Here is a 27,225-nt window from a genome sequence, read left to right on the forward strand (position 1 = left end):
AAACTTTGTAGGAATGATCGAATCATGGTCCTGACAAAGTGTTGTTATTTTTCGGGTCAATCAGAAATACAATTTGGCTGCCATGGCCGCTATTTTGCTACTAACTCAAAATTGGTCTAGGAAGATCAACTCATGGTCCTGACAAAGTTAAGTTAACATTATACTATTTTTTACTCAAATTGGTACATATTTCAACAACAAAAATAAATACTGTAGACTCAGGTGACCGTTTAGGCCCATGGGCCTCTTGTTTTCTTTTTCCTTTCGTTTGACGTTTTTGAGTTCCTTCTTATAACCTTCCTCATTTCTTCTTGATGCTCTTTTAGTCATCCTTTTCCTTGCTTTCCCTACTTCTTACCTTAATGGTTTGTATATCATGTTATGCTATATATTCCGAGGCAAACTCTCAGATTTGTGCTTAGCTATCTCCCTTTGAAGAACATTGAACTGATCATATACCATAACGCATGATCCCTTAATTAGTCTTAGAGTTGTCTTATTTCGAACAAAAAAATATGTTTCTAAGTCTATTCAAGATTTTTTAAGACTATTAAAAGATTAAAATGGACCAGAGTTGATAAAGAAAAAAGTCTAGGAATACAGGATAACAACTGCAGCTGTCAAGCCCAGGGTTCTTAATCAAAGCATTGAAGCATTATGGTAGCTCGGCCCTCTTCCATCTTGAGTCAGACCTGTATGACTTTAAACATTGAAATATGCTTTTCACAGCCCACTATGGTAATTGGTGTGATTCCTTTTGAAAGGATCGACACACTATAAATGTGTTGTATATTAGAATCAAACACATCTTATCATTTCCCTGTCCAAAATATCCGAAATATTGATTCCGGTCACCTCACTGTCACTATCGGTCTGCAAGGTTTTTCCCATTTTCATAGCTTTGACACCTGTAATGATGTGAGCAGTCTAGACATTATATTTGCATACCTAATTAACTCTAGGGTGGGGGTGGGGTTGTATTCCCCTCACTTATATATATACACTTTGATTGATTAAGGTTCTCTGTCAGTCATCTCATAACTCTACCACACACATGCCAGACTCCAATAGCAAGCACCTTCATTTATCTTGAACAAAATCAGTGTCTTTCAATTTATATTACTGCTTGCAACATGAAAATGTTCCTTATATTTTAACCATAACCTGTGTTTCATTACTCCCATCCATGTAATTAACAGCAGTGGCAGTGATGAACATACTTGTTTTATAACACATGACATGGCTGGAAGCATTTCATTGGTTGAAAAATGATGTCACAAAGCTTATTATAAAGGTGCATTGTGACATGATGACTTACAGAGATTTGTTCTCGGTTGGAAACGTGTGTGAGTTTTGTTCTCAGTGGTAAACTTGTTTGAGATTTGTTCTCAGTGGTAAACTTGTGTGAGATTTGTTCTCAATGGAAAACTTGTGTGAGATTTGTTCTCAGTGGTAAACTTGTGTGAGTTAAATTATTGTTTTCCCTTGCTCTAATCAGAATGTTCAGGTAAAAACTACCTGAACTGATCTGACATGGAGAACTTATTGGGTCACCTGCCAGACCACATCAGTTATCTCAGGGTACTCTGGTTTCTGCCCGTGTAGGTTATCTCCGTCAGGGTACTCTGGTTTCTGCCCGCGTAGGTTATCTCAGGGTACTGATCTGGTTTCCTCTCACATTAAATCCCTGTCTGTATGTTTCCAACTACAGTGATTATCATACGTTGGAATGACTTGTTCCATAATTTTCATAAAATAAATATAGTTTATATATAAACTACCAGTGTCCATTTATTGGGAACCTATATAAATAACTAGATAGATAAATGTGATAGCTTCCAGCACTCAATAATTAATTCGGTGGTCGGGTGGTGCAGTGGATAGCGCTATTGCCTTTCACCAATATGGGGTCACCTGCCAGACCATGATACGTGGGTTTTCTCCTTTTACTCCGGTTTGTGGCCCTCCCAAAATAAGACCCCACCCCCGCTAGCTAACATCCGGGCCAAAAAGAGTGAATAATATAAGTTGAAATAACTTGTTTCATAATTGTTATTAAATAAATAAAGGTTATATCAATAATTAATTCTATCACGTAAGCATGATGACTGCCACTGTTGTAGAACCTCTACCACTAGCTTTAGTCTGGTCATTATATGGAAACTGGTCATCAGTTTTGGACAAACCATAAAACCTGTCTATTTATAGATGTACCATTAACATAAACTATGTTCCACAACACTACAGACTCCTGATCACATTATGCCAACAATTGATTGACTCAAAGATTTTCTTTATCACTTTATATCTCATTAATAAAAACATAACAGCTCATTTACAGGGTGTTGCCAAGTGTGTGGCATTTAGTAAACAAACAAGTCTTTATAATTTAATGGCCAGCTGTCAAAGTTGTGATCAAAGGTTCTTTTTCAAAATGAATTTATTAAAAAAAAAAATCATTGCTAAAAGTTTTAAAGAAAAGTTACAATACTACAAAGGACAATACTATTGATGTTATTTTGTGTATTTAATTTCACAAAAAATCTTCTTTACATGCAAAAGTCCTTTATAGTCATGTGATATTTACCTGTACCTGGCATGAATTCTACAGGTGCGTATGGTACAGGTGTAGTATCAGTTAAACTGGTACCATATATAAAACAGATGTTGCAATGTCACCTGAAGCTATAAAAACATTAATTTACGACACTGATTAATTTCATGCAATGCATGGTGTGCAGAATTTTGCGATAAAATGACCTGAAATATTTGAGATATCAAATAAACCGAACCACCATCCGTAGTGTGGGACCTCCTAGCTGTGATGCAAAAATGATACTAGAAAAGGAAATTTCAAATATATTTTGGGATAAAAATGCTTCTGATGTATTGGTTAGCTGAATGTTAAGACATGTTACCTAAACAACATATTTAACAGGTGGATGTTACCTGTATAAGTATCAGGTGTACTCTATTACATGGACTAGGTGGCATGCTAACTCAGCATGCAATAGTTGGGCTCACATATAATTAAAACCAAATTAATATCCTTGAAAATGTATGGGAAATAAGAAAGACAGGTTTATGAAATATGTATCATACCCAACAGGTGTTCCCAATGTAAGTAAATATAGGTGAAATATAAGCTAATCTAATTATAGATAGGGTGAAAGTCACCTGAAGGAGTAACCTGATATGTCAGCCTCCGAGTAGGTCACCTCAGTCTGACTGGGACTGTAGATACAGGGCTGTCATACATGTTAACCCATTCATCCCTAAAGTCCCATTTGAACCTTACCAAGTCAAAGACTGGGCAAGTCCAGTTTAAATCTGTAGGGGTGAATGAGTGAAAAGGCTCGGTCATAGTTATACAGAGGGTCTGGAACCTGCAGCACTCTTTGGTAAGGAGACTAATGGGCAACAGGACACAGGAGGACAGAGGTAAAGGTATGATGTAGGATACTATAAGTTGTACCTATGCTACAGAGGTTTGTGTGATTGTTCTTAATGCCTTTTGATTTAAACTTATTTATGCAGGAGGGGATGGACACATTAATTTGCTAGCATTGTCTGTTAAAAACACTGACCAGTTCATCGGTTTTCTAAAAAAGAATCTCCCAGACAATTTATTTTAAAGCTTGCATTATCACAGTTGAATATCAATTTGTACACACCTACTTTCAAAATGTTCCTGTGCATGCACAATTATATCTTTATGTTATTTATCAACTTATAGAATTGATCAGTTTATCAACTTATAGAATTGATCATTTTATCAACTTATAGAATTGATCAGGTGCTACGATAGCAGTTAAAAAGATAACAAAACTTCAGCGACAAAAACTTTTGTTAAGATGAAGTCGTACTGAGCCAGCTATTCAAGAAAATGAATTATTTCTTGTTTGATAAAAATATTCTTTTCAATACACATGTAATGATCACACCACTTTGATTGTACATGTAGTACAAATTTTACCCAATTATCTACACATATAACGTGACATAATTAGGGAATTAAGTGATGATCATGTGCTTATTACAATGCTACATAACCTTAATGACGTACGATAATTAGCGGATTAGTCACACATATGCCCGACCTACCCCAATCATTGTCATCAGCTGTTGTCGATAGGGCGCTATAGTTATAGCACAGATCGCTCCAGGAAACACAGATCTAGATCCGATAGTGATCATTATTTTTTCGTTGATGAATACTGGATATTGATTATGTTCGGCTAGAATTGATAGGTACGGCGGGCTCCTGACATTACTTGGTGATCGGGGACGAATCTGCCAGCCAGGGTGCTAACTCACTGTACCTGTACCGTGATGAACAAGCAGCTACCTTGGTAACTTAATGTGGTAGTAAAAAAGGTTCAGGACAGGTATGTCAAGTCTCAATCATGTTTCATTTCTGTATGGAAAGATTTTTCAACAAGAAGGAGAGAAGATTTCTATGCTGATTTTTTTGGGAACCTTTTTTTGGTAGAAAATTGAATGCTAGTAGTTTTCTTCCTATTTAAATGGATTATAAATGAATAGTTTGTGAAAAAAGAAATCAATAATTAAGTATCACCACTGTGTAGAAAAATGCCTAAATTCTGTGGAAACTGTGTTAACTACGAACTGAATCAAGCTTAATAACAACACCTGTTATTGGAAAATTTAAGCTGCAGACAAATTGTGAGAATTTTATGCAAGAAGGGAATATGTGGTGTGTTTGATTCATCAATTTGGGAAATGGATTTCATACAGTGGTGTGTAATATATCACGGACGATTGCATTGTTGACTGTATTCTAGAACGCTGGGGAGGTTTCAGCGTGGTGTATGGCTGTGGATGGTACTGACAACTGTATTATGATAGTGAGAATATGTCCCTGTGTTATAGTGCTGACGATTATAAGGTTTGGAATGCCAGTTTCAATTTGTATATGATGACAATAAAATTCAGACTAATTAGCCGTTTTATTGTAGATGGAAAAGTTTTGGAGATGACTTTGAAAGGGAAATTTATATGCAAAGTTGTTCCGGGCTGAAAGGACTCCCTCAGGAAGAAGGGTGTAATTCAACGGCAATAGAATTATCCAATTTGTAATCGTCAGTTGGGGGAGCGGAGAAAAGTGTTAGTTTGTCATTAATGAAACAAAAATCTTTGTTAATAACTTGACAAAATATGTTGTGTGCAAGAGTTCTGTTGTACTTCTGAGTTGTTCTCGGAGATTGCTTTATACATTTATTGCCATTATAGAATGGAAATATGTTGGTTTCCTCAGAGATTTATTGTGTTTCACAAGAGTGTAGCCCGAGTCAAGATGAAGGGGAACAAATAATCATGTTTCCCTGTTGCCCTTGTGTAATAAACAAATAATCCTGTTTCCCTGTTGCAAGGGCAATACATCTTTACTGTACTGAAGTAAAAGGGAAAACAGCCTTGCATCAATTAACATCATCAATCTGTGGCAACACTGTGCTTGTCTAATTCTTTCTCAAAAATCCTCAGTATGAAAAGCGATTGTTCCTGATTTTATGTTGCGTCAAAACAAGATTAAATTGGAATACAACAGTTCACTCTGTCACGTGATTCACTACTGAAAGGCTCAGACTAGGGCCTACATTACAGGGATCAGATTCCAGACTGAGGTGAGGTAAACATGATGTTAATTAATCACAAAGATAGTGCAATTACATACCATGTAATGTAGTTCACGTATAAGAACATTCTCCTTTGTTTTAATACTTCTTTGTGGACAGTCAATTATTTTTCCCATTTTCTGTGAACTTAAGGTTGAAGCAGATCTTTTTTGGGAGTGAAGGCCTCTAATTACCACAGATCTTTTATTGGGAGTGAAGGCCTCTAATTACCACAGATCTTTTATTGGGAGTGAAGCCGACTAATTACCACAGGTCTTTTATTGGGAGTGAAGGCCTCTAATTACCACAGATCTTTTATTGGGAGTGAAGGCCTCTGATTACCACAGATCTTTTATTGGGAGTGAAGGCCTCTAATTACCACAGATCTTTTATTGGGAGTGAAGGCCTCTAATTACCACAGATCTTTTCCAGTGAAGACCTATAATTACCACAGATCTTTTATTGGGAGTGAAAGCCCCTAATTACCAAAGATCTTTTATTGGGAGTGAAGGCCTCTAATTACCACAGATCATTATTGTATTCGTGTCTCACAAACTAGGTAAATCTTGGTCACAAACAAGTCAAGCAACATATCTCTTGAAAAGATTCATTTAGAAATGACTGCAGAAATTCATTTTAAAATCATTTAAAAAAAGAGGTGTCATCATTTCATTTCTGTTAGTGTTTTCTCCCCGGGGAAATTTATAATCTGTATATGGCTTGACTCTCCATTAAATAAGTGAGCAGCGTTAATCGGCAGTCCTATATGTCATATGATCACAGTTCTCACCAATGAAAGACCATTGTTCAACCAGAGGAAACATTTCACTGACAGTAACAGCTGAACGCCGTACCTAGGAGGCCATGTAAATGGGCCAATTTAAATCTGCAGTAAGCCGATTATATTGAATAAAAGAATTCAGAAAAATAAAAATCAATATCTAACAAAGAAGGAATTTAAATTCTCTAATGAGCATCTAGAGACTGAATCTTTTGATGTAAGACAGCAGAGATAGAATACATTGGTGGGATCTTCCGTTTGTGAGTGTTAAGTTGTCCTTGGTGCAAACACAATCCAAACTATCTGTGCCTTCAATAAATGAGAAATCAATTCACATAAGATTTGAAGATTTGATCATTTTAGACTGATGATTCATAATACTGGTACCTTTCACAGAAATTAATGTTTAGGCTAGAAATAGGATAAGATCTGTACTGTAGTGATGTGATGGGTCTTTCCATTCCACAGTGGGGATGCAGCCATCTTTCTCTTCTGTAGAGGTAGGGGGTCACAATGGTGCAGTGGTAAGCGTTAATCAGAAGTGTTGGGTGGTGCAGTGGTATAGGGGAGTGGTGAAGGGGTCAAAGAAGTGTTGGGTGGTGCAGTGGTGAAGGGGTCAAAGCAGTATAGGGTGGTTAGGTGGTGCAGTGGTATAGGGGTCGAAGAAGTGTTGTGTGGTGCAGTGGTGAAGGGGTCAAAGAAGTGTTGGGTGGTGCAGTGGTGAAGGGGTCAAAGAAGTATAGGGTGGTTAGGTGGTGCAGTGGTATAGGGGTCGAAGAAGTGTTGGGTGGTGCAGTGGTGAAGGGGTCAAAGAAGTGTTGGGTGGTGCAGTGGTATAGGGGTCGAAGAAGTGTTGGGTGGTGCAGTGGTATAGGGGTCGAAGAAGTATTGGGTGGTTAGGTGGTGCAGTGGTACAGGGGTCGAAGAAGTGTTGGGTGGTGCAGTGGTGAAGGGGTCAAAGAAGTGTTGGGGGGTGCAGTGGTATAGGGGTCGAAGAAGTGGTATAGGGGTCGAAGAAATCTTGGGTGGTGCAGTGGTACAGGGGTCGAGGAAATGTTGGGTGGTGCAGTGGTACAGGGGTCGAAGAAGTGTTGGGTGGGGCAGTGGTATAGGGGTCGAAGAAGTGTTGGGTGGTGAAGTGGTGAAGGGGTCAAAGAAGTGTTGGGGGGTGCAGTGGTATAGGGGTCGAAGAAGTGTTGGGTGGTTAGGTGGTGCAGTGGTATAGGGGTCGAAGAAATCTTGGGTGGTGCAGTGGTAAAGGGGTCGAGGAAATGTTGGGTGGTGCAGTGGTATAGGGGTCGAAGAAGTGTTGGGTGGTTAGGTGGTGGAGTGGTATAGGGGTCGAAGAAGTGTTGAGTGGTGCGGTGGTATAGGGGTCGAAGAAGTGTTGGTCGGTGCAGTGGTATAGGGGTCGAAGAATTGTTGAGTGGTTAGGTGGTGCAGTGGTACAGGGGTCGAAGAAGTGTTGGGTGGTGCAGTGGTATAGGGGTCGTAGAAGTGTTGAGTGGTGCAGTGGTACAGGGGTTGAAGAAGTGTTGGGTGGTGCAGTGGTAAAGGGGTCGAAGAAGTGTTGAGTGGTGCAGTGGTATAGGGGTCGAAGAAGTGTTGAGTGGTGCAGTGGTACAGGGGTCGAAGAAGTGTTGGGTGGTGCAGTGGTAAAGGGGTCGAAGAAGTGTTGAGGGGGGCAGTGGTATAGGGGTTGAAGAAGTGTTGGGTTGTGGAGTGGTATAGGGGTCGAAGCAGTGTTGGGTGGTGCAGTGTTATTAGGGTCGAAGAAGTGTTGGGGGGGAGGGGGGTATAGGGGGCAAAGAAGTGTTGGGTGGTGCGGTGGGATAGGGGAGGGGTTGAAGAAGGGTTGGGTGGTGCAGTGGTGAAGGGGTCGAAGAAGTGGAGGGTGGTGCAGTGGTATAGCGAAGAAGTATGGGGTGGTGCAGTGGTACAGGGGTCGAAGAAGTGTTGAGGGGGGCAGTGGTATAGGGGTTGAATAAGTGTTGGGTGGTGTAGTGGTATAGGGGTTTATGAAGTGTTGGGTGGTGCAGGGGTTGAAGAAGTGTTGAGTGGTGCAGTGGTACAGGGGTCGAACAAGTGTTGGGTGGTGCAGTGTTATTAGGGTCGAAGAAGTGTTGGGAGGTGCAGCGGTATAGGGGTCGATGGAGTATGGGGTGGTGCAGTGGTACAGGGGTCGAAGAAGGGTTGGGTGGTGCAGTGGTAAAGGGGTCGAAGAAGTGTTGAGGGGGGCAGTGGTATAGGGGTTGAATAAGTGTTGGGTGGTGTAGTGGTATAGGGGTCGAAGCAGTGTTGGGTGGTGCAGTGGAATAGGGGTCGAAGAAGTGTTGAGAGGTGCAGTGGTACAGGGGTCGAAGAAGTGTTGGTGGTGCAGTGGGATAGGGGTCGAAGAAGTGTAAGGTGATGCAGTAGTATAGGGGTCGAAGAAATATTGGGTGGTGCAGTGGTATGGGGGTCGAAGAAGGGTTGGTGGTGCAGTGGTATAGGTGTCGAAGAAGTGTTGGGTGATGCAGTGGTAAAGGGGTTTAAGAAGTGTTGGGTGGGGCGGTGGGATAGGGGTAGAAGAAGGGTTAGGGGGTGTAGTGGTATAGGGGTCGAAGCAGTGTTGGGTGGTGCAGTGGAATAGGGGTCAAAGAAGTGTAAGGCGATGCAGTGGTATAGGGGTAGAAGAAGGGTTAGGGGGTGTAGTGGTATAGGGGTTTAAGAACTGTTGGGTGGTGCAGTGGTATGGGGGTCGAAGAAGGGTTGGTGGTGCAGTGGTATAGTGGTCAAAGAAGTGTAAGGTGATGCAGTAGTATAGGGGTCGAAGAAGTTATAGGGGTCGAAGAAGTGTAAGGGGGTGCAGTGGTATAGGGGAGGGGTGAAGGGGTCAAAGAAGTGTTGGGGGGTGCAGTGGTAAAGGGGTCGAAGAAGTGTTGGTGGGGCAGTGGGATAGGGGTCGAATAAGTGTCAGGTGGCCAGTGGTATAGGGGTCGAAGCAGTGTTGGGTGGTGCAGTGGGGAAGGGGTCAAAGAAGTGTTGGGGGGTGCAGGGGTAAAGGGGTCGAAGAAGTGTTGAGAGGTGCAGTGGTACAGGGGTCGAAGAAGTGTTAGGTAGTGCAGAGGTATAGGGGTCGAAGAAGAGTTGGGTGGTGCAGTGGTGTAGGGGTCGAAGAAGTGTACAGTGGTATAGGGGTCAAAGAAGCGTTGGGTGGTGCAGTGGTAAAGGGGTCGAAGAAGAGTTGGGTGGTGCAGGGGTATAGGGGTAGAAGAAGGGTTAGGGGGTGTAGTGGTATAGGGGTCGAAGCAGTGTTGGGTGGTGCAGTGTTATTAGGGTCGAAGAAGTGTTGGGGGGTTAGGTGGGGCAGTGGTATAGGGGGCGAAGAATTGTTGGGTGGTGCAGTGGTGTAGGGGTCGAAGAAGTGTTGAGGGGGGCAGTGGTATAGGGGTTGAATAAGTGTTGGGTGGTGTAGTGGTAAAGGGGCTTAAGAAGTGTTCGGCGGTGCAGTGGTATAGGGGGCAAAGAAGTGTTAGGTGGTAGGGGTCGAAGAAGTGTAGGTGGTGCAGTGGTTTAGGGGTCGAAGAAGTGTTGGGAGGTGCAGCGGTATAGGGGTCGATGGAGTATGGGGTGGTGCAGTGGTACAGGGGTCGAAGAAGGGTTGGTGGTGCAGTGGTATAGTGGTCGAAGAAGTGTTGGGTAGTGCAGTGGTATATGGGTCGAAGAAGTGTTAGGTGATGCAGTGGTATAGGGGTTGAAGAAGTGTTGGGGGGGGCGGGGGTATAGGGGTCGAAGAAGGGTTGGTGGTGCAGTGGTATAGTGGTAGAAGAAGTATGGGGTGGTGCAGTGGTCTAGGGGTCGAAGAAGTGTTAGGTAGTGCAGAGGTATAGGGGTCGAAGAAGGGTTTGGTGGTGGAGTGGTATAGGGGTCGAAGCAGTGTTGGGTGGTGCAGTGTTATTAGGGTCGAAGAAGTGTTGGGGGGGGCAGTGGTAAAGGGGTCGAAAAAGTGTTGTGTGGTGCAGTGGTGAAGGGGTCGAAGAAGGGTTGGTGGTGCAGTTGTATAGGGGTCAAAGAAGTGTTAGGATAGGGGTCGAAGAAGTGTACAGTGGTATAGGGGTCAAAGAAGTGCTGGGTGGTGCAGTGGTATAGGTCGAAGAAGTGTTGGGTAGTGCAGTGGTATATGGGTCGAAGAAGTGTTAGGTGTTGCAATGGTATAGGAGTCGAAGAAGTGATGGGTGGTGCAGTGGTATAGGTGTCGAAGAAGTGTTGAGTGGGGCAGTGGTATAGGGGGCGAAGAAGGGTAAGGTGATGCAGTGGTATCGGGGTCGAAGAAGTGTAAGGTGATGCAGTGGTATCGGGGTCGAAGAAGTGTAAGGTGATGCAGTGGTATCGGGGTCGAAGAAGTGTAAGGGGGTGCAGTGGTATAGGGGTGGAAGAAGGGTTAGGGGGTGTAGTGGTATAGGGGTGGAAGAAGGGTTAGGGGGTGTAGTGGTATAGGGGTCGAAGACGTGTTGAGTGGTGCAGTGGTATAGGGCACGAAGAAGTATTGGGTGGTGCAGTGGTATGGGGGTCGAAGAAGGGTTGGGTGGTACAGTTGTATAGGGGGCAAAGGAGTGTTGGGTGGTGCAGTGGAATAGGGGTCGAAGAAGTATGCGGTGGTGCAGTGGTATAGGTGTCGAAGAAGTGTTGAGTGGGGCAGTGGTATAGGGGTCAAAGAAGTGTAAGGCGATGCAGTGGTATAGGGGTCAAAGAAGTGTTAGGTGGTGCAGTGATGTAGGGGTCGAAGAAGTGTAGGTGGTGCAGTGGTTTAGGGGTCGAAGAAGTGTTGGTCGGTGCAGTGGTATAGGGGTCAAAGAAGTGTAAGGTGATGCAGTGGTATAGGGGTCGAAGAAGTGTAAGGTGATGCAGTGGTATAGGGGTCAAAGAAGTGTTGGGTGGTGCAGTGGTATAGGGGTAGAAGAAGTGAAAGGTGATGCAGTGGTATAGGGGGCAAAGAAGTGTTGGGTGGTGCAGTGGGATAGGGGTCGAAGAAGTGTAAGGTGATGCAGTGGTATCGGGGTCAAAGAAGTGTTGGGTGGTGCAGTCGTATAGGGGTCAAAGAAGTGTTAGGCGGTGCAGTGGTATAGGGGTAGAAGAAGTATGGGGTGGTGCAGTTGTATAGGGGTTTAAATAGGGGTCGAAGAAGTGTGAGGTGGTGCAGTGGTATAGTGGTCAAAGAAGTGTAAGGTGATGCAGTAGTATAGGGGTCGAAGAAGTGTTAGGTGGTGCAGTGGTATAGGGGTTGAATAAGTGTTGGGTGGTGTAGTGGTATAGGGGTCGAAGAAGTGTTGGGTGGTGCAGTTGTATAGGGGTCGAAGAAGTGTTAGGTGGTGCAGTGGTATAGGGGTCAAAGAAGTGTTATGTGGTGCAGTGGTATAGGGGTTTAAGAAGTGTTGGGTGGTGCAGTTGTATAGGGGTTTAAGAAGTATGGGGTGGTTATAAGGTGGTGCAGTGGTATAGGGGTCAAAGAAGTGTTGGGTGGTGCAGTGGTATAGGGGTCGACGAAGTGTTGGGTGGTGCAGTGGTATAGGGGTTTAAGAAGTATGGGGTGGTTGGGTGGTGCAGTGGTATAGGGTTTAAGAAGTATGGGGTGGTTGGGTGATGCAGTGGTAAAGGGGTTTAAGAAGTATGGGGTGGTTAGGTGGTGCAGTGGTATAGCGGTTTAAGAAGTATGGGGTGGTTGGGTGGTGCAGTGGTATAGGGTTTAAGAAGTATGGGGTGGTTGGGTGGTGCAGTGGTATAGGGTTTAAGAAGTATGGGGTGGTTGGGTGGTGCAGTGGTATAGGGTTTAAGAAGTATGGGGTGGTTGGGTGGTGCAGTGGTATAGGGTTTAAGAAGTATGGGGTGGTTATAAGGTGGTGCAGTGGTAAAGGCACACTCGCCTTTCACTGTGGGTTTGATTCCCCGATTGGAATTGGGTTACCTAATCCGGTACACTAGCTTTTTTCTCCGGGCTGTGGAGCTGGGGTTTTTTACCGTCGTTGGATAGAGTTTGAGATAAACACATATTTCCATGTCTATATCTATGTATATTTGTATGTACTGGCGACATACTTCTCTTGGGCCCGAATATAACAATGCTACGGACTCCAGCTCGGGTTTAAAGGATTCAATAGCTGTCTAGACCAAATCTTAGGGTTTTCTCAATCATTTACCAATTTTGAAAAGAAAATCATTCCATAATATTGGTCTGTGATTATATTATTTTGTCATTTGCTCTATTTTTGCTCTGTTTTTGCCATATATATCTTTCGTTTTATGGGCACAATATTCCAATTAAAAAAAAAAAAAATTTATAACATTTCTTAGTTTCTGTCTGTGTTTATGTTTTTTTTTTCTTTTAGAAATCCCGTCTACAGAACCATAATGATGTTATTTTACGATTATAAAAACCCGGATTGTGTTCATATGTAATACAGCAAAGGATTCCTAGAGTGTCGGTCTTTCTGTAGTCACAGTCAATTAGTCTGTCCACGCCACCTAGTGCATACATGCCTGTAGAACGATAAGGCTGTCATTGGTGTTTGATAGTCATGTTAATGTGTTACTGAATCCAGGGAAAGCAAACAAAATCAAGATTTTTCTGTCTGTGATTCTGCTGTAGGATGTATTTACATATTGTTGTATATATTCTATCTGTGAGATGTGTGTTGTGTGATTTGTCTTAAGGGAATATACCACCTTTCACAATTATATCTGTGATTTGTGTATAGAGTGATCTCCCTTAAGAGTATGTACTACCATTAAGGGTGCACACTACCTTTCACTCTATCATTGCAATGATTTATTTATAGAGTGAGCTCCCTTTAGAAAGTTACACACCCTTTCACTATTATGCCTATGAATTATAAATAGAGTGATCTCCCTTTGGCGTTTTATTCTACCATTCACTTTTATGTCTATCAATGGTATCAAGTTATCTTCCACTAGGGCTTTTCCTCTCATTCCCATGTGTGTAAGATAGAGCTGTCCAGAGTAAGAAAGGGGTGTAGGAAATTTATATCTTACACTCCATTTCATGTGAATCTGGAACTTCCGATGCCGCAATGCGGAAAAAGGCGACATGATGAAATTAAAACCTGTTACGATATATTTACTGTTGGAACGATGTGATAAATGCTTCTGATTATGTAGACTTCAGCTGTGTTATGTTCTTGATACTGCCAAAGTTAACCATTAACAAAATAGGGGGAAGAATTGTGGGGGAAAACCTGGAAAGAAAAAACAATATTTCACTCAATTGTTTTTATAGAAAGTTAAATGCCCATTTATTCTTAAATAAATCATCGAGAAGGAAGAGAAAAGAATTGCTCTGCACTGTAATACTTGAGGAAAGAGAGTGATACATAGCACAATATGGCTGATGGAATCTCAGCACAGTTCAGTGATCTACATACACTAATACAGGCCTGCCTCAATACACATTCTGACATCTTAACAAACTTTTGTGACTGCCATACAAAAGACAGAACATTGCAATCAACAGTTTGATTTTCTCCACCAATCACGACCATATTGATCCTGAGGGCCGGCTTGTGTGGTGGACATGGTGTCCCTAATATGGCCATAATGCCACACGGAACCCGATTTCCTACTCGTCTAATTTCTGCGGAATCTCATTACGACCTTTAGACCCCTATTTCCTTGTTTGGTATGCTGTATGGCGATACTGAGTAAAGCGATAATTCCAGGTTATGAGTTCCGTAAACCTCTCGCTACAAATTTGGTATAGTAGGTTAGACGGTACAGAAGTAGAATTATCTGAGCTTCATCAGGAATACTGATTCCCCGAACAGCTCCGCTGCCATGGGGTTCTTAATTTTTCTGATTCGTGCATTGTTTGTTGGAGGTAAATTGTAACAATACCAGCTGGAAACATATATGGCCTCCTGTACAGGTCTATAGATGTAAAAGGTAACAATTTCTGAAATATGTGGCCTCTCAGAAAGTCAGTAGTTGTATAAATTGTATTAGACTCCTGTGTATCAAACTGTTAGAGATTTACAAAATGTTTGCAGTACAATTTACTTGTTCTGTCCTTGTTGAAGTGTGATGGATAAAGTCAATGTTCCTGTACTGTTCAGTTTTGTCAGCCTTTTGAGAGGTGCTGGTTGTGAAAAAAAGTAACACTGGATTTTGATAACGTCACAGATTTTATGATTTTATAATTTAATCTTGACTGAAATCATCAGATTCCTCGAAGCAGAAAGGACTTTTTTCCTGCAGATATAAGAACTCATTTGTATTATAGAAAGATAATATATTTTGATGATTATAGTTATCATGGATATCTAACCTTTATGACTGTTCTTTTATTTTTAATTCATAATTTTCAAAATTTGTGTCTATGTAGATATACCTGATTACCATCGTAAACATGGCCACTTGTTGTGGTTTGGTTTGATTTGTGTTTAACGTCCTATCAATAGCTATAAACATTTACGGATAGGCCAGGTATTGGTTGTGGAAGAAACCAGACTGCCAGGCTAGTACCTGGAGCCTGCCCCATGTAGACCTCGAACCCGCAACCAAGTGGTGAAGGGCTAAAGTGATTGTAGAGGGTCAGACTCCTTTACCACTCAACCACCATGGCCCCCAGATGTTGTGGTTGGTCTGTGTTTGAAATTAATTATTATTTGCTTTTGACTTTTATTTCAGTTTCTAATATAACTATTTAATTTCCTTGTCCTATTCATCTTCTTCATGTTTTCATCTTGGTCACTTAAGGATCCCCCGACTACTGCCAAAAACTGTAACTAAGGATTCCCCGACTACTGCCAAAAACTGTAACTAATGATCCCCCGACTACTGCCAAAAACTGTAACTATGCATTTGGAAATGTTTTTTCTGGCATGACTTTAGCTTTGATAAATCATTTCTGAAAAGAAAACGATAAGTTGCAAAACCTTCTATAGACATAATGAAGATGAAATCAACAAAAATATTACCAACAACGGCACTCTTGAGAATGGAGCTAGGCTAGACCAGGATTCGAACCCTGGACTTCAGATTGATGGACTATCACTCTAATCAAATCTACTGACCTGGCACAACTTTGCTACAGTTACATACAAAACGAAACTAAGGGGAGATTACTCTAAAAACAAAAAAACACATTGTGCAGTGGGACAGGGATCCTTAATATGTGTCTTTAGTTTCAGAGTGACTGCCTCATTCACCAGTGAACAGATTTATGGATTTCTAAAGCTTTGAATAGGGATAGAATGATTATATTTAGGTATGCGCCTTGAATCATACTGAATTGTCTCCCCTTTGTTACAGGATCACACTCTAGTGGGCAGCACTGATGCAGTGACCCAACAGGACATCCAATTAAGTGGACTTGGGATACATCCAGAGCACTGCCTGGTCACCATCGAGGTCAACGATGTCTTTCTATCACCACTAGAGGGCGCTAGGTAGGTTTGCCAAAAATAAAAAGTAAAGATGCTGTGCCATTACATGATAACAGAAAACACAAGATCATGTGTTTTTCATCAAAATATTGATACAGTGTTAAAAATCACTGCAGCAACCTTGTTTCCTTTTCCTTTGGATTAAAACAACTTAGTAGGGGAAAGAATTAAAGCGATTCACAATTACTCACTTGAGATATTTTGTGAGAAAAATAAAATTCTGCTTATTAATGAAACCAGGAAGGAAGTATGTTGGGGACTCCAGCCATCAGGTCAGGCGCCACTGCCTCTATGTGTCGTAGACCAAACCTGTTTAGTATTCATGATAACGGTTCATAGAAAAAGGAATAAAGGCTTGCTTTCAGATACCAATAAGGAGGTATTATTCTTGGCAATAAAGCACACACAATGTACTGGTATTTTTTTCGGCTCTGTCTGCTGTCACTGTAAACAAAGTCATTGGTTTCAATGGATCGCCCTCCTACTGTTATGTCAAAGCAACGAGGCACCAAATATTGACGCGAAAGATCTCCAGGACAATTTACGTCACTGGAATTATTAAACATGGCACATTATTGAATAATGTCGTAACTCGCGTAGCAGCAACCGACTTTGTTCTTCTGTATGTTACTTAAAAAAAGGGAACTGAATAACGCTCATCGTACCTAAATATCTGATTGTAATATGTATTGATTTTGGGCTGCCTGTGGTATATCTGATGTGTATTTGGTGGAAAATGTTGTGTCGTATGTGTTGCGTTATATTGTAAAAAGGTTCACTGCATAGTCTCATTGGACCAGATGTATATTACCAGGATAAATATAGAACCAAGGGCAATAACTCCAAACACACTTTTTCTAATATAATCAGAAAAATGTAAAGTCAATTGGCAGTGTCTAGCTTAACACTTAAAATAGTTTATAATAATGGAAACAAAAATAAATTTCATGAAATAATCATGGGAGTTTTCAAAATAGTCCATTCATCTAATAATTATGTTTCAAACTCTAAACCTTTCCTGGGATGATACAAAAAAATCTGGAATTCTCTGTGTAGAATATAAGAAAAATACAAATCTGGAATTCTCTGTGTAGAATATAAGAAAAATACAACAGCTACCCATTTCTTCTTTGTTCTTACCAAAAATTCAAATTTCCACATTTTATGCTCGAGGCATTTATGAACCGAATCTTACAATATAATTATCAATGACTTTAAAAGTAGAAAGGAGCTTTTTGTTAACATTGACCATATATGGAGGCATTGCAATTTAATTTAGTTTTTCAATTTTCAATGAAAAAAATTAAAAGTAACACTCTAATGATAGTTGTTTGAGTAACAAAAAGAATGTTCCAGACTTAGTAATGAGACCCACATACATAGCTATATGTAGTTGAACCTGCAATTACTTTGTTGATTAAAGAGAAGGAAAAAATAAATTGAGTCAATTCATCAGTGAATATTGTTTCATTTCTTTGGTGAGTTTGAGCCAGGAATTGGAAGGACACAGCAGTTATTGTCTAACAATTCCAACATGGCAGAGTATCAAAGCCAGTTACCTAGAGCTCTTGATAGATTATCAACCTCTATCCCGAGGATATTGATACTTCAAGGGCATCACAGGGCCGCGAATTCCAAGCCTTAACCTTACAATAGGGCCCTAATTACCAAGTTAATAAGGCTGATTCTGAAACTGTTCAGGTGTACGGATATTACGATTTTATTGTACGTTTCTCCGTTTCTGTACTGTTCATTTCTAATCAATATTGGCCTGTCACTTTATATTGTGTTTATTTTTCTGATTATTTTCCATTTTTCCTGGAATCAATAGAATTTTTAAGTTAGCCTCGTGTGATTGTTTGACAACTATAGCCCTGATTTACCACCAATATTGAACAGTTTATGGCCCTTGATAGCTATCAGAACGCTCTCAGCTCATTGGTACTGCCATTGTTTGAGATTGATGTTCATTTCAATTTAACGCTAATGGCAGGAGAGGTTTTCTCAGTGCTAATTTTTTAAGAGGTTAGAAAATTACCAGGTCAGGTAAACCTATAAAGATAGTGTTGGTGGGAGAGACATTGAGGACAGTGTCCTACAGACATACACAGGTAGTATTGGTGGGAGAGACATTGAGGAAAGTGTCCTACACACATACACAGGTAGTATTGGTGGGAGAGACATTGCGGACAGTGTCTACAGACATACACAGGCAGTATTGGTGGGAGAGACATTGAGGAAAGTGTCCTACATACATACACAGGTAGTATTGGTGGGAGAGACATTGAGCACAGTGTCTACAGACATACACAGGTATTATTGGTGGGAGAGACATTGCGGACAGTGTCTACACACATACACAGGTAGTATTGGTGGGAGAGACATAGCGGCCAGTGTCTACAGACATACACAGGTAGTATTGGTGGGAGTGACATTGAGGACAGTGTCTACAGACATACACAGGTAGTATTGGTGGGAGAGGCATTGAGGACAGTGTCTACACACATACACAGGTAGTATTGGTAGGAGAGACATTGAGGACAGTGTCCTACAGACATACACAGGTAGTATTGGTGGGAGTGACATTATGGACAGTTTTAGAATGAGAAACATTTATTACAGTGTACATGACCTTATTTTGCAGAAAGTTGTAAACAATTCTTTTTATTAATTTTCGTATACTTTTACAGGAAATTAAAAATTTGTTTCTTTCAGAATTGATGCATGCCTTTTTTTATTTCACAGAACATGTGTGAATGGTTCAAAGGTGGTTCAGAAAACCCGTGTTCGTCATGGTGACCGTATCTTGTGGGGGAACAACCATTTCTTCCGCCTCAACTGTCCCAAACTTAACAGTAAGTACAATGTACATGATCACAGGTTATAGAAATCAAAAAAACTAAATTTATTCCACTTGGAAAAGTTATAAGTAGACATTGAACTTCCCTGAATCAGGAGGGTAAGAATATCATATTTAGGTCTGGCCAGTTTTCCATTTGATAGTAAGGAGCCATTCTGCTTATATTCATTAGTACACTATAAGCATGTCATTTCTGAGTGTTCCTGACTTATGGAGTGACCTCCCTTGTCCAGATATTCTTTGATTTGGTAAGGTTCAAATATGACTTCAGGGGTGAATGGGCTAAATCCCCTTGATGATATGTGCTTATCTCTGTGATACACATGGCAGGAACAGATTCTGAACTTTACTTGGAAAGCTGGCTATCGACCTTCATGTAAACAATAGTATTGGCTCATAGCTGTGGTTCCTTTTTCAATCAGAAACTGACAACCTTATTAATTCCCAAACATGATTGAAACATAATGATAAGTAAACTCAAAGAAGATTATTTTTCTAGAAAAAAGGAACTCTTGCATACAGAACAGGAGTACAATATCAAAGACAGTGGAATTGGTACTTACATTGCACAAAACATTACCACAAAGCATTATTTTGACACAAAGCAGTAAGTATAGTTGAGCACAGAATGAGTACTGATCAAGTTGTAGGTGTGTTATACTGAGAATGGTGACTCCAAGGTAAGGAGATGTATGTATACCTGGTACTAATAGTGAGGGTTGTAAGTATACCGAGTACTGTTATGTCAATACACTGAGTACTATTACAGGTCCCCAGTCTACAGAACCTGACCAGCCCATAGATTACAACTTTGCCCAGCAGGAGTTGATGAGTAAAGAGTTCTCCAACGACCCAATCCAGGAGGCTATCATTGCTATAGAACAACAATACGAGGAGGACAAACAGGGTAGGTTACACTGATCATACCAATGGGTCTTGTCACTGGAAGAGACAGGGCGTAATCATATAGATGGGTCATATCATAATTATTGAAATTAGTTAATTATTAGTTCATGCAAGGGTAAAATAGGGTCCTTATCGTGGCTATATAGATTAAAAAAAGACGGCCATATCCAGAAATAGAAAAATCAGCATGTGATGGAAAAATGGGGTGGGGGGTGGGGGGATACATTTCTGTAATAAGATTATGTTACATGCAAAGAATATGCCACTTAAAGGGTCATATCTATTAAAAGTAATTTCAAGGTTGCATGTTAATAATATGGCTATTTCAAGGTCACCTGTACATGATATGATTGGTTCAGTGTCCTTCGTTTCTGTACACAGAGGCCCTAGAGAAGCAGAAACAGAGCTATGAGAGACAAATGCAGATCCTGAGGAGCCAGCTCATGTCCCCAGGGACTCCCTCCATGCCCTTCCTTCCTATGAGCCCCAACATGCTGACCCCCACGGGGTCCATGTCTGCCCAGAGTAGCATCCAGAGAAAGTACCAGGAGTGGGCCCAGCAAAGGTATGACATCCTTCCTGATTTAATAATCTAGTACAGCAATGTAGTAATATTACTACAGCTGCTGTAGTTGTACTGTATACCTGGAGATTGTCAACAAGTCAAACTATCACCCTACACATTTAATTACTATGCAAACTATGTTGTTTGCTAATATTGGCAGTAGGGATAAATTTGCCCTCATTATGGCGGTGAAAAATTCAATTGCAGCAAACATTTCTCACGAGACATTGAAATAAAAAGTTTAAAAAACAACAACTTATAAAGCAATGTTTGTTAAATTTAAACTTCATGAACAGTTCCTGTAGTAAAATGATACACTGAAGTAAAAATTGAAAAAATATATTGTTGCAAAGTTATGCCCCTTTGTATTGTGAACCATAAACTATTTTCTATTCACCTGATAGGTTAGTGGCCTATACATAAACTATTTTCTATTCCACTGATAGGTTAGCGGCCTGACATAAACTATTTTCTATTCCACTGATAGGTTAGTGGCCTATACATAAACTATTTTCTAGTCCACTGATAGGTTAGCGGCCTATACATAAACTATTTTCTATTCCACTGATAGGTTAGTGGCCTATACATAAACTATTTTCTATTCACCTGATAGGTTAGTGGCCTAACATAAACTATTTTCTATTCCACTGATAGGTTAGCAGTCTAACATAAACTATTTTCTATTTCACTGATAGGTTAGTGGCCTATACATAAACTATTTTCTATTCCACTGATAGGTTAGTGGCCTAACATAAACTATTTTCTATTCTACTGATAGGTTAGTGGCCTGACATAAACTATTTTCTATTCCACTGATAGGTTAGTGGCCTATACATAAACTATTTTCTATTCCACTGATAGGTTAGTGACCTAACATAAACTATTTTCTATTCCACTGATAGGTTAGTGGCCTATACATGAACTATTTTCTATTCCACTGATAGGTTAGCGGCCTAACATAAACTATTTTTTCATGTTTTATATAACTTATCCATAAATTGGAACATATGTCAGTTGATTCATATAAAAAAATTAATCTGAAAAGGCAAAACGTTTCTAATCAAATAGGCTGTTTGCAGAGTTTTTTTATGCAATCTTATGATTCTAAAACAAACTGAAGAACCGCATATAACAAGGCAATGCTTGTATATAATGAGGCAGTTTGTAGATGGTTTAATATTTTTTTACAGAACTGTTTGTCAAAAAGATGACAACTTTGAAGCAGAATCTTATTTCTGCTCACGATGATTAGAAATTGAAAAATATATTAATGTGCAAAATGGGGAACTAAATTTTTATGTTTTGGCCACTCTTTATGATAAACAAACAACTCTTTTGATACCACCTAAAAGTAGTTCAAGACATAAATGTTGCTCGCAGATCAACGTAACATTTACAAAGTCCAAATACAGGCCACGATTACCTGTTGTCTGTGGGTCTATAAGAAAACCTGTAAAGTTCAATGTACTTTACACACACAAAAAACACTAAAAGGACGCCTGTTTTTTGTCAAATCAAAGAAAAGACGGTCATTGGTTTTTTAAGAAGATGTTTGTGTTTGAGAGGATTTTACTTTATTTGCACCCCTGGATTCTCACTACAGGAGGAAATAGATCCGTTAATTAAATCTCCTGTCGTCTTAAAGTTGTCGACACTTTAGGGCTGCCTGTAAGTATAACGTATAGCGACGTATCAATACGTGCCGATGTTTCCGCCATTGTCTAACTCAAGATATACAGAAAAGGTGCTCATGTTGTAGATGTCCCTGACATAGAATAAGATAGATTAAATTACTTTACAAAACAGAGATAACAAAACGACTCGGTAACAAAATTGGTCTATAGATAATTCTTATGTATGTCTGTGTATACTGACGGTCCAACATAATTGGATATAAGTCTTTTGTTACATCCTGTGTGGCACGTTACCTAGGAAACGAAATTTACTCTTTCTTAAAGGAGATGTAACAAGTTGGCTGCTAACTCGTACTATATCCTGTTATGTCAGCAGTGCCTGTCCTGACAGCACCGTAATTACCAGGATTCAAATAGCTTACTTCTATGGTCAGGATGATATTTAAAACACACTGACATCAAAATAACAGTACAATAAAATTTATTTGAAGCAGTCAAGAGAATTTGTTTTAATAAGGTTATAGGAATAGTCAAATAATGTGTCGAAGTGGAAAAAAGTTAACTGATTATCTTTGAAATGGAGAAAAGATTTTTATGTCCCAAATTGAACATCTCTTTGGATATAAAGCAGTATTGTAAAGCCTCTCAAGTAAACGTAAGCTGAAATCATGGCTGAATGGACGCCAGGGCTGGGGATCACTTCCATAAGTTGGGGATTATAATGGTGGAGCCAGGGTTTCCCTTGTATGTGACCAGAATTAACAGACAGTACGTCTCATTACCATTCTACAGCTAGAGGTATTCCTTCTGTGATTGGTACAGACTCCCAGAGGCAGATCACTTCATTGTTTGATCAATATTATAGGAGTCGCTGGGCAGATCTAGGGTAGGAACACTACCTGGTCATCACCCAAATACGCCTTGTACTACAAAGGTACAGCTAGGGTAGGAACACTATCTGGTCATCACCTAAATACGCCTTGTACTACAAAGATACAGCTAGGGTAGGAACACTATCTGGTCATCACCTAAATACGCCTTGTACTACAAAGGTACAGCTAGGGAAGGAACATTAGTACTCTTTCTGGTCATCAGGCAAGTACGCTCTGTACTAGAATTTTAAGGAGATATTCAACCAAGGTAACCGGGCCCCTCTCCTATCTGGGATAGATGTTTGCCACAACCATGGTCTGTTATCTATGACATGTCCTTGTCACTTTCATCTTTTTTCATCTGTGTCGCTCTTTGTGGTAAACATTTACTCTATCACTCATTGGTGCAACTAGGTCTTTGACTTGATGGCATACCCAGTCAATATAGATAAAATCCTATTATAGTAACAAGACTGATTCCTTGAATAAAACTATGTAGTGACAATCCTTCAAGTCTGTTAAATAACAAGTGATTTGATTTGTGTTTCTAGGGCCAAATCAATGTACCAGATTCTAGCTAGAGAAGTGTTTTTGTCCCTTTAAAACTTTCAACTGTTAGTAAAAATAATACAAGGCCATTTATTCAATATTTAATGGTCTGTTGATATGTTTCCAGGGACAAATCTATCAAGCAGAGTCTAGCTATTCTCCGGGATGAGGTTGTCAAGGCGAACTCTCTAGTAAGGGAGGCTAATGTCCTGGCCCAGGAAATGGGCAAACTTACAGAATTCCAAGTCACTCTACAAATACCAGCAGCCAACCTCAGTCCTAACAGACGGGTAAGTTACTGCTACAGTTTGTTTCCTTCCTGGCGGGTAAGTTACCGCTACAGTTTGTTTCCTTCCTGGCAGGTAAGTTACCGCTACAGTTTGTTTCCTTCCTGACAGGTAAGTTACCGCTACAGTTTGTTAATTCCTTCCTGACAGGTAAGTTAACGCTACAGTTTGTTTCCTTCCTGGCAGGTAAGTTACCGCTACAGTTTGTTTCCTTCCTGGCAGGTAAGTTACCGCTTCAGTTTGTTTCTTTCCTGACAGGTAAGTTACCGCTACAGTTTGTTAATTCCTTCCTGACAGGTAAGTTCACGATACAGTTTGTTTCCTTCCTGGCAGGTAAGTTACTGCTTTGTTTCCTTCCTGGCAGGTAAGTTACCGCTATAGTTTGTTTCCTTCTTGGCAGGTAAGTTACCGCTACAGTTTGTTTCCTTCCTGACAGGTAATTTACCGCTACAGTTTGTTTCCTTCCTGGCAGGTAAGTTACTGCTTTGTTTCCTTCCTGGCAGGTAAGTTACCGCTACAGTTTGTTTCCTTCCTGGCAGGTAAGTTACTGTAATATTTGGTTTCCTAATAGGCAGGTAAATTAACGTAACAGATCATTTCCTAGCAAATGGGTAAGTGACAGTATTAAAGATTGATTCCTTACACAGAATATTTGTTAGAAAGTCTACAAAAGATAATTTTACTAACAGATGATATGTCCCGACTGATACACATACGGAAAACAGTAACTCTTTGTTAGTAAACCTTATGTAAGTTGTATCTATATGAGCACGGAATTAGAACTGTAAAAAATAACAAAATGTTAAAGCAAATAGGCCAAGATCTATCATGGACTTAAGGTCATTTGTCATGGTGTTAAGGTCATTATACTTGATGTTTATTTGAGAGTGTGGTTTTCTTTTCTATTTGACATAGGCTGGTGATGTATATATGAATATGAGTTAAGTAACACGTTTTTAGCTCACCTGGCCCGAAGGGCCAAGTGAGCTTATGGCATGGTGCGGCGTCCGGCGTCCGGCCGGCGTCAACTTTTTACTTTAAACAACTTCTTCTCAGTAACCAAAAGGCCTAGGGTGATGATATTTGGCCAGAAGCATGCTTGGACGAAGGGCTACCAAGTTTGTTCAAATAAATGACCTTCATCAATTTTCAAGGTCGCAGGGGTCAAATATGTTAAAAACTTTAAACAACTTCTTCTGAATAACCAAAATGCCCAGAGTAATGATTTTTGGGAAGTATCATGCTGGGATGAAGGGCTACCAAGTTTGTTCAAATGAATGACCTTCGATCATTTNGGCTAATAATATTTGGCCAGTAACATGCTAGAATGAAGGGCTACCAAGTTTGTTCAAATGAATGACCTTTACTTATATTCAAGGTCACAGGGGTCAAATATGTTTAAAACCTTTAAACAACTTCTTCTCAATAACCAAAAGGCCTAGGATGATGCTATTTGGCTAGTAGCATGCTGTGATGAAAGGCTACCAAGTTTGTTCAAAAGAATGACCTTTGTCCATTTTCAAAGTCACAGGGGTCAATTGTCTTAAAAATCTTTATACAACTTCTTCTGAATAACTGAGAGGCCTAGGCTAATGATATTTGGCCACTAACATGCTAGAATGAAGGGCTACCAAGTTTGTTCAAATGAATGACCTTCGATCATTTTCAAGGTCACAGGGGTCAATTGTCTTAAAAAATCTTTATACAGCTTCTTCTGAATAACTAAGAGGCCTGGGCTAATGATATTTGGCCAGTAACATGCTAGAATGAAGGGCTACCAAGTTTGTTTGAATGAATGACCTTGACTTATATTCAAGGTCACAGGGGTCAAATATGTTAAAAACCTTTAAACAACTTCTTCTGAATAACTAAGAGGCCTAGGGTTAAGGTATTTCGCCATTAGCATGCTGGGATAAAGGGCTACCTATTTTGTTCAATAGAATGACCTTGACGTATATTCAAGGTCACAGGGGTCAAATATGTTAAAAACCTTTAAACAACTTCTTTTGTATAACTAAGAGGCATAGGGTTAAGATATTTGGCCAGTAGCATGCTGTGATTAAGGGCTACCAAGTTTGTTCAAATGAATGACTTTCGTCCATTTTCAAGGTCACAGGGGTCAATTGTCTTAACAAATCTTTAAACAACTTCTTCTGAATAACTAAGAAGCCTAGGATAATGATATTTGGCCAGTAACATGCCAGGATGAAGGGCTACCAATTTTGTCAAAATGAATGACCTTCGCCCATATTCAAGGTCAGAGTGGTCAATATATGTTTAAATCTTTAAATGACTTGTTCTGTATAACCAATAGGTCCAGGGTTATGATATTTTGCCAAAGCATGCTGTGTTGGACGACTTTAAATTCTGTTCAACCTAATGTCCTTGTTCGACATTCAAGGTCACAGGCGTCATATGTTTAAATCTTTTAATAGGCTCTTATGAATCAAACACTGATATTCTTCCTATAGCTGCATTTTAGTCCACTTTTAAGATTACAAGTGTGAGATTAATACGAGGTGAGTGATTCAGGCCCATTGGGCCTCTTGTTGAAAACTTTGCATTAACTGAAAAATGTATAAACTAGAATAAGGCATAGTTAAACAATTTCACCTTGAAATCTTCTGATGGCTGAAGGATCCCTGTCCGACTACACTGCCCTTTTTCCTATACAGAGTAATCTCCCCTTAACTTCTGTTTGGATATATCTGTAGCACAGATGGGCCAGAAAACTTCTGTTGACCAGGAAGCTCAATCCAATAGTGCGATAGTATAACAACCTGAAGTCTGGGGGTAGAATTCTGGTCTAGCCCCGAAATGTTTTGGCATTCAGAACACTGTTGTTGATTATATTTTGTTTATTTCACCTTTATTATTTCTCACAAAGGTCCCACAAGGTATGGTTTTCTTCTCGGAAATGATTTATTTAAGCCATATAGTCATCCTGAAAAGAATATTTTCCAATACTTCAGTAGAATATCTGGCAGTGGGGCGAAGATCCTTAAATGGATGGAGTTAGGATTTGAGTTTTGAAAAAAGTCTCTTACCAAATTATTTGCTCATTAACATAGCTTAATTACATTACTGATTACATGACCGTGTTTAATGATCATGTGACTGTGTTGATGACGGGGTGTTGTAACCAGCTGTACCCGTGATGTCATTTGTCAGTGACTAGAGTGCCCTATGTATACATGGCTCCATAAAGACCTGTGGTACACATCTGTGCTGTCTAATAGCCTTTTTACATGCAACTGGCTCGTCAGTACTAGCTCTTCGATTTTTTTCATTGTAATTTTTTATTTTTAATCTGCATCTGACAAAGTAACAGTTAAAAATAAGTAGAAATGTAGTGTAAGAAATCACTGTGGCGCCAGCACACGAGGTCAAATTTAGAACTCAAAGTTGATAGGGAAACATATTGGTTACCAAGGAAACAACAAAGCCAAAGGGAAGGCATCATGATGCCACAAAACCAGGATATGTAGTTGATTTGTTACATAATCTTTTTAGAATGAAAATCCCCATGAAGATACTCAAGTCAAAAGTTATTGTCTTGAGGATATTGAAGTCTTTAGATTAATGTGAATATATAATAAATGTTCAAATTTTGAGAGAAAAACAATATATTGAGGAATTTTGAACAGATTGTTTAGAATTTTAGGACTAAAAAGGGAAGAAAAATTCAATACTTTTTC

General features: G+C 40.0%; 1 protein-coding gene across 5 annotated transcripts in view; it reads left to right on the forward strand.

Moving 5' to 3' along the window:
* The window catches only part of LOC110458105 (kinesin-like protein KIF13B), a 333,374-nt gene that overhangs the window by 271,301 nt on the left and 34,848 nt on the right, over positions 1-27,225 (forward strand). For all 5 annotated transcript variants that reach the window (XM_021509676.1, XM_021509680.1, XM_021509677.1 and 2 more), the window contains exons 14-18: positions 15,721-15,857; positions 18,600-18,709; positions 19,484-19,621; positions 20,002-20,185; positions 23,368-23,530. In XM_021509676.1, coding sequence (XP_021365351.1) covers positions 15,721-15,857; positions 18,600-18,709; positions 19,484-19,621; positions 20,002-20,185; positions 23,368-23,530 — 732 coding nt within the window. The remainder of the gene's footprint in view (positions 1-15,720; positions 15,858-18,599; positions 18,710-19,483; positions 19,622-20,001; positions 20,186-23,367; positions 23,531-27,225) is intronic.

The sequence above is a fragment of the Mizuhopecten yessoensis genome, unplaced genomic scaffold (genome assembly GCF_002113885.1).
Source record: "Mizuhopecten yessoensis strain PY_sf001 unplaced genomic scaffold, ASM211388v2 scaffold9431, whole genome shotgun sequence".
Lineage (NCBI taxonomy): Eukaryota > Metazoa > Mollusca > Bivalvia > Pectinida > Pectinidae > Mizuhopecten > Mizuhopecten yessoensis.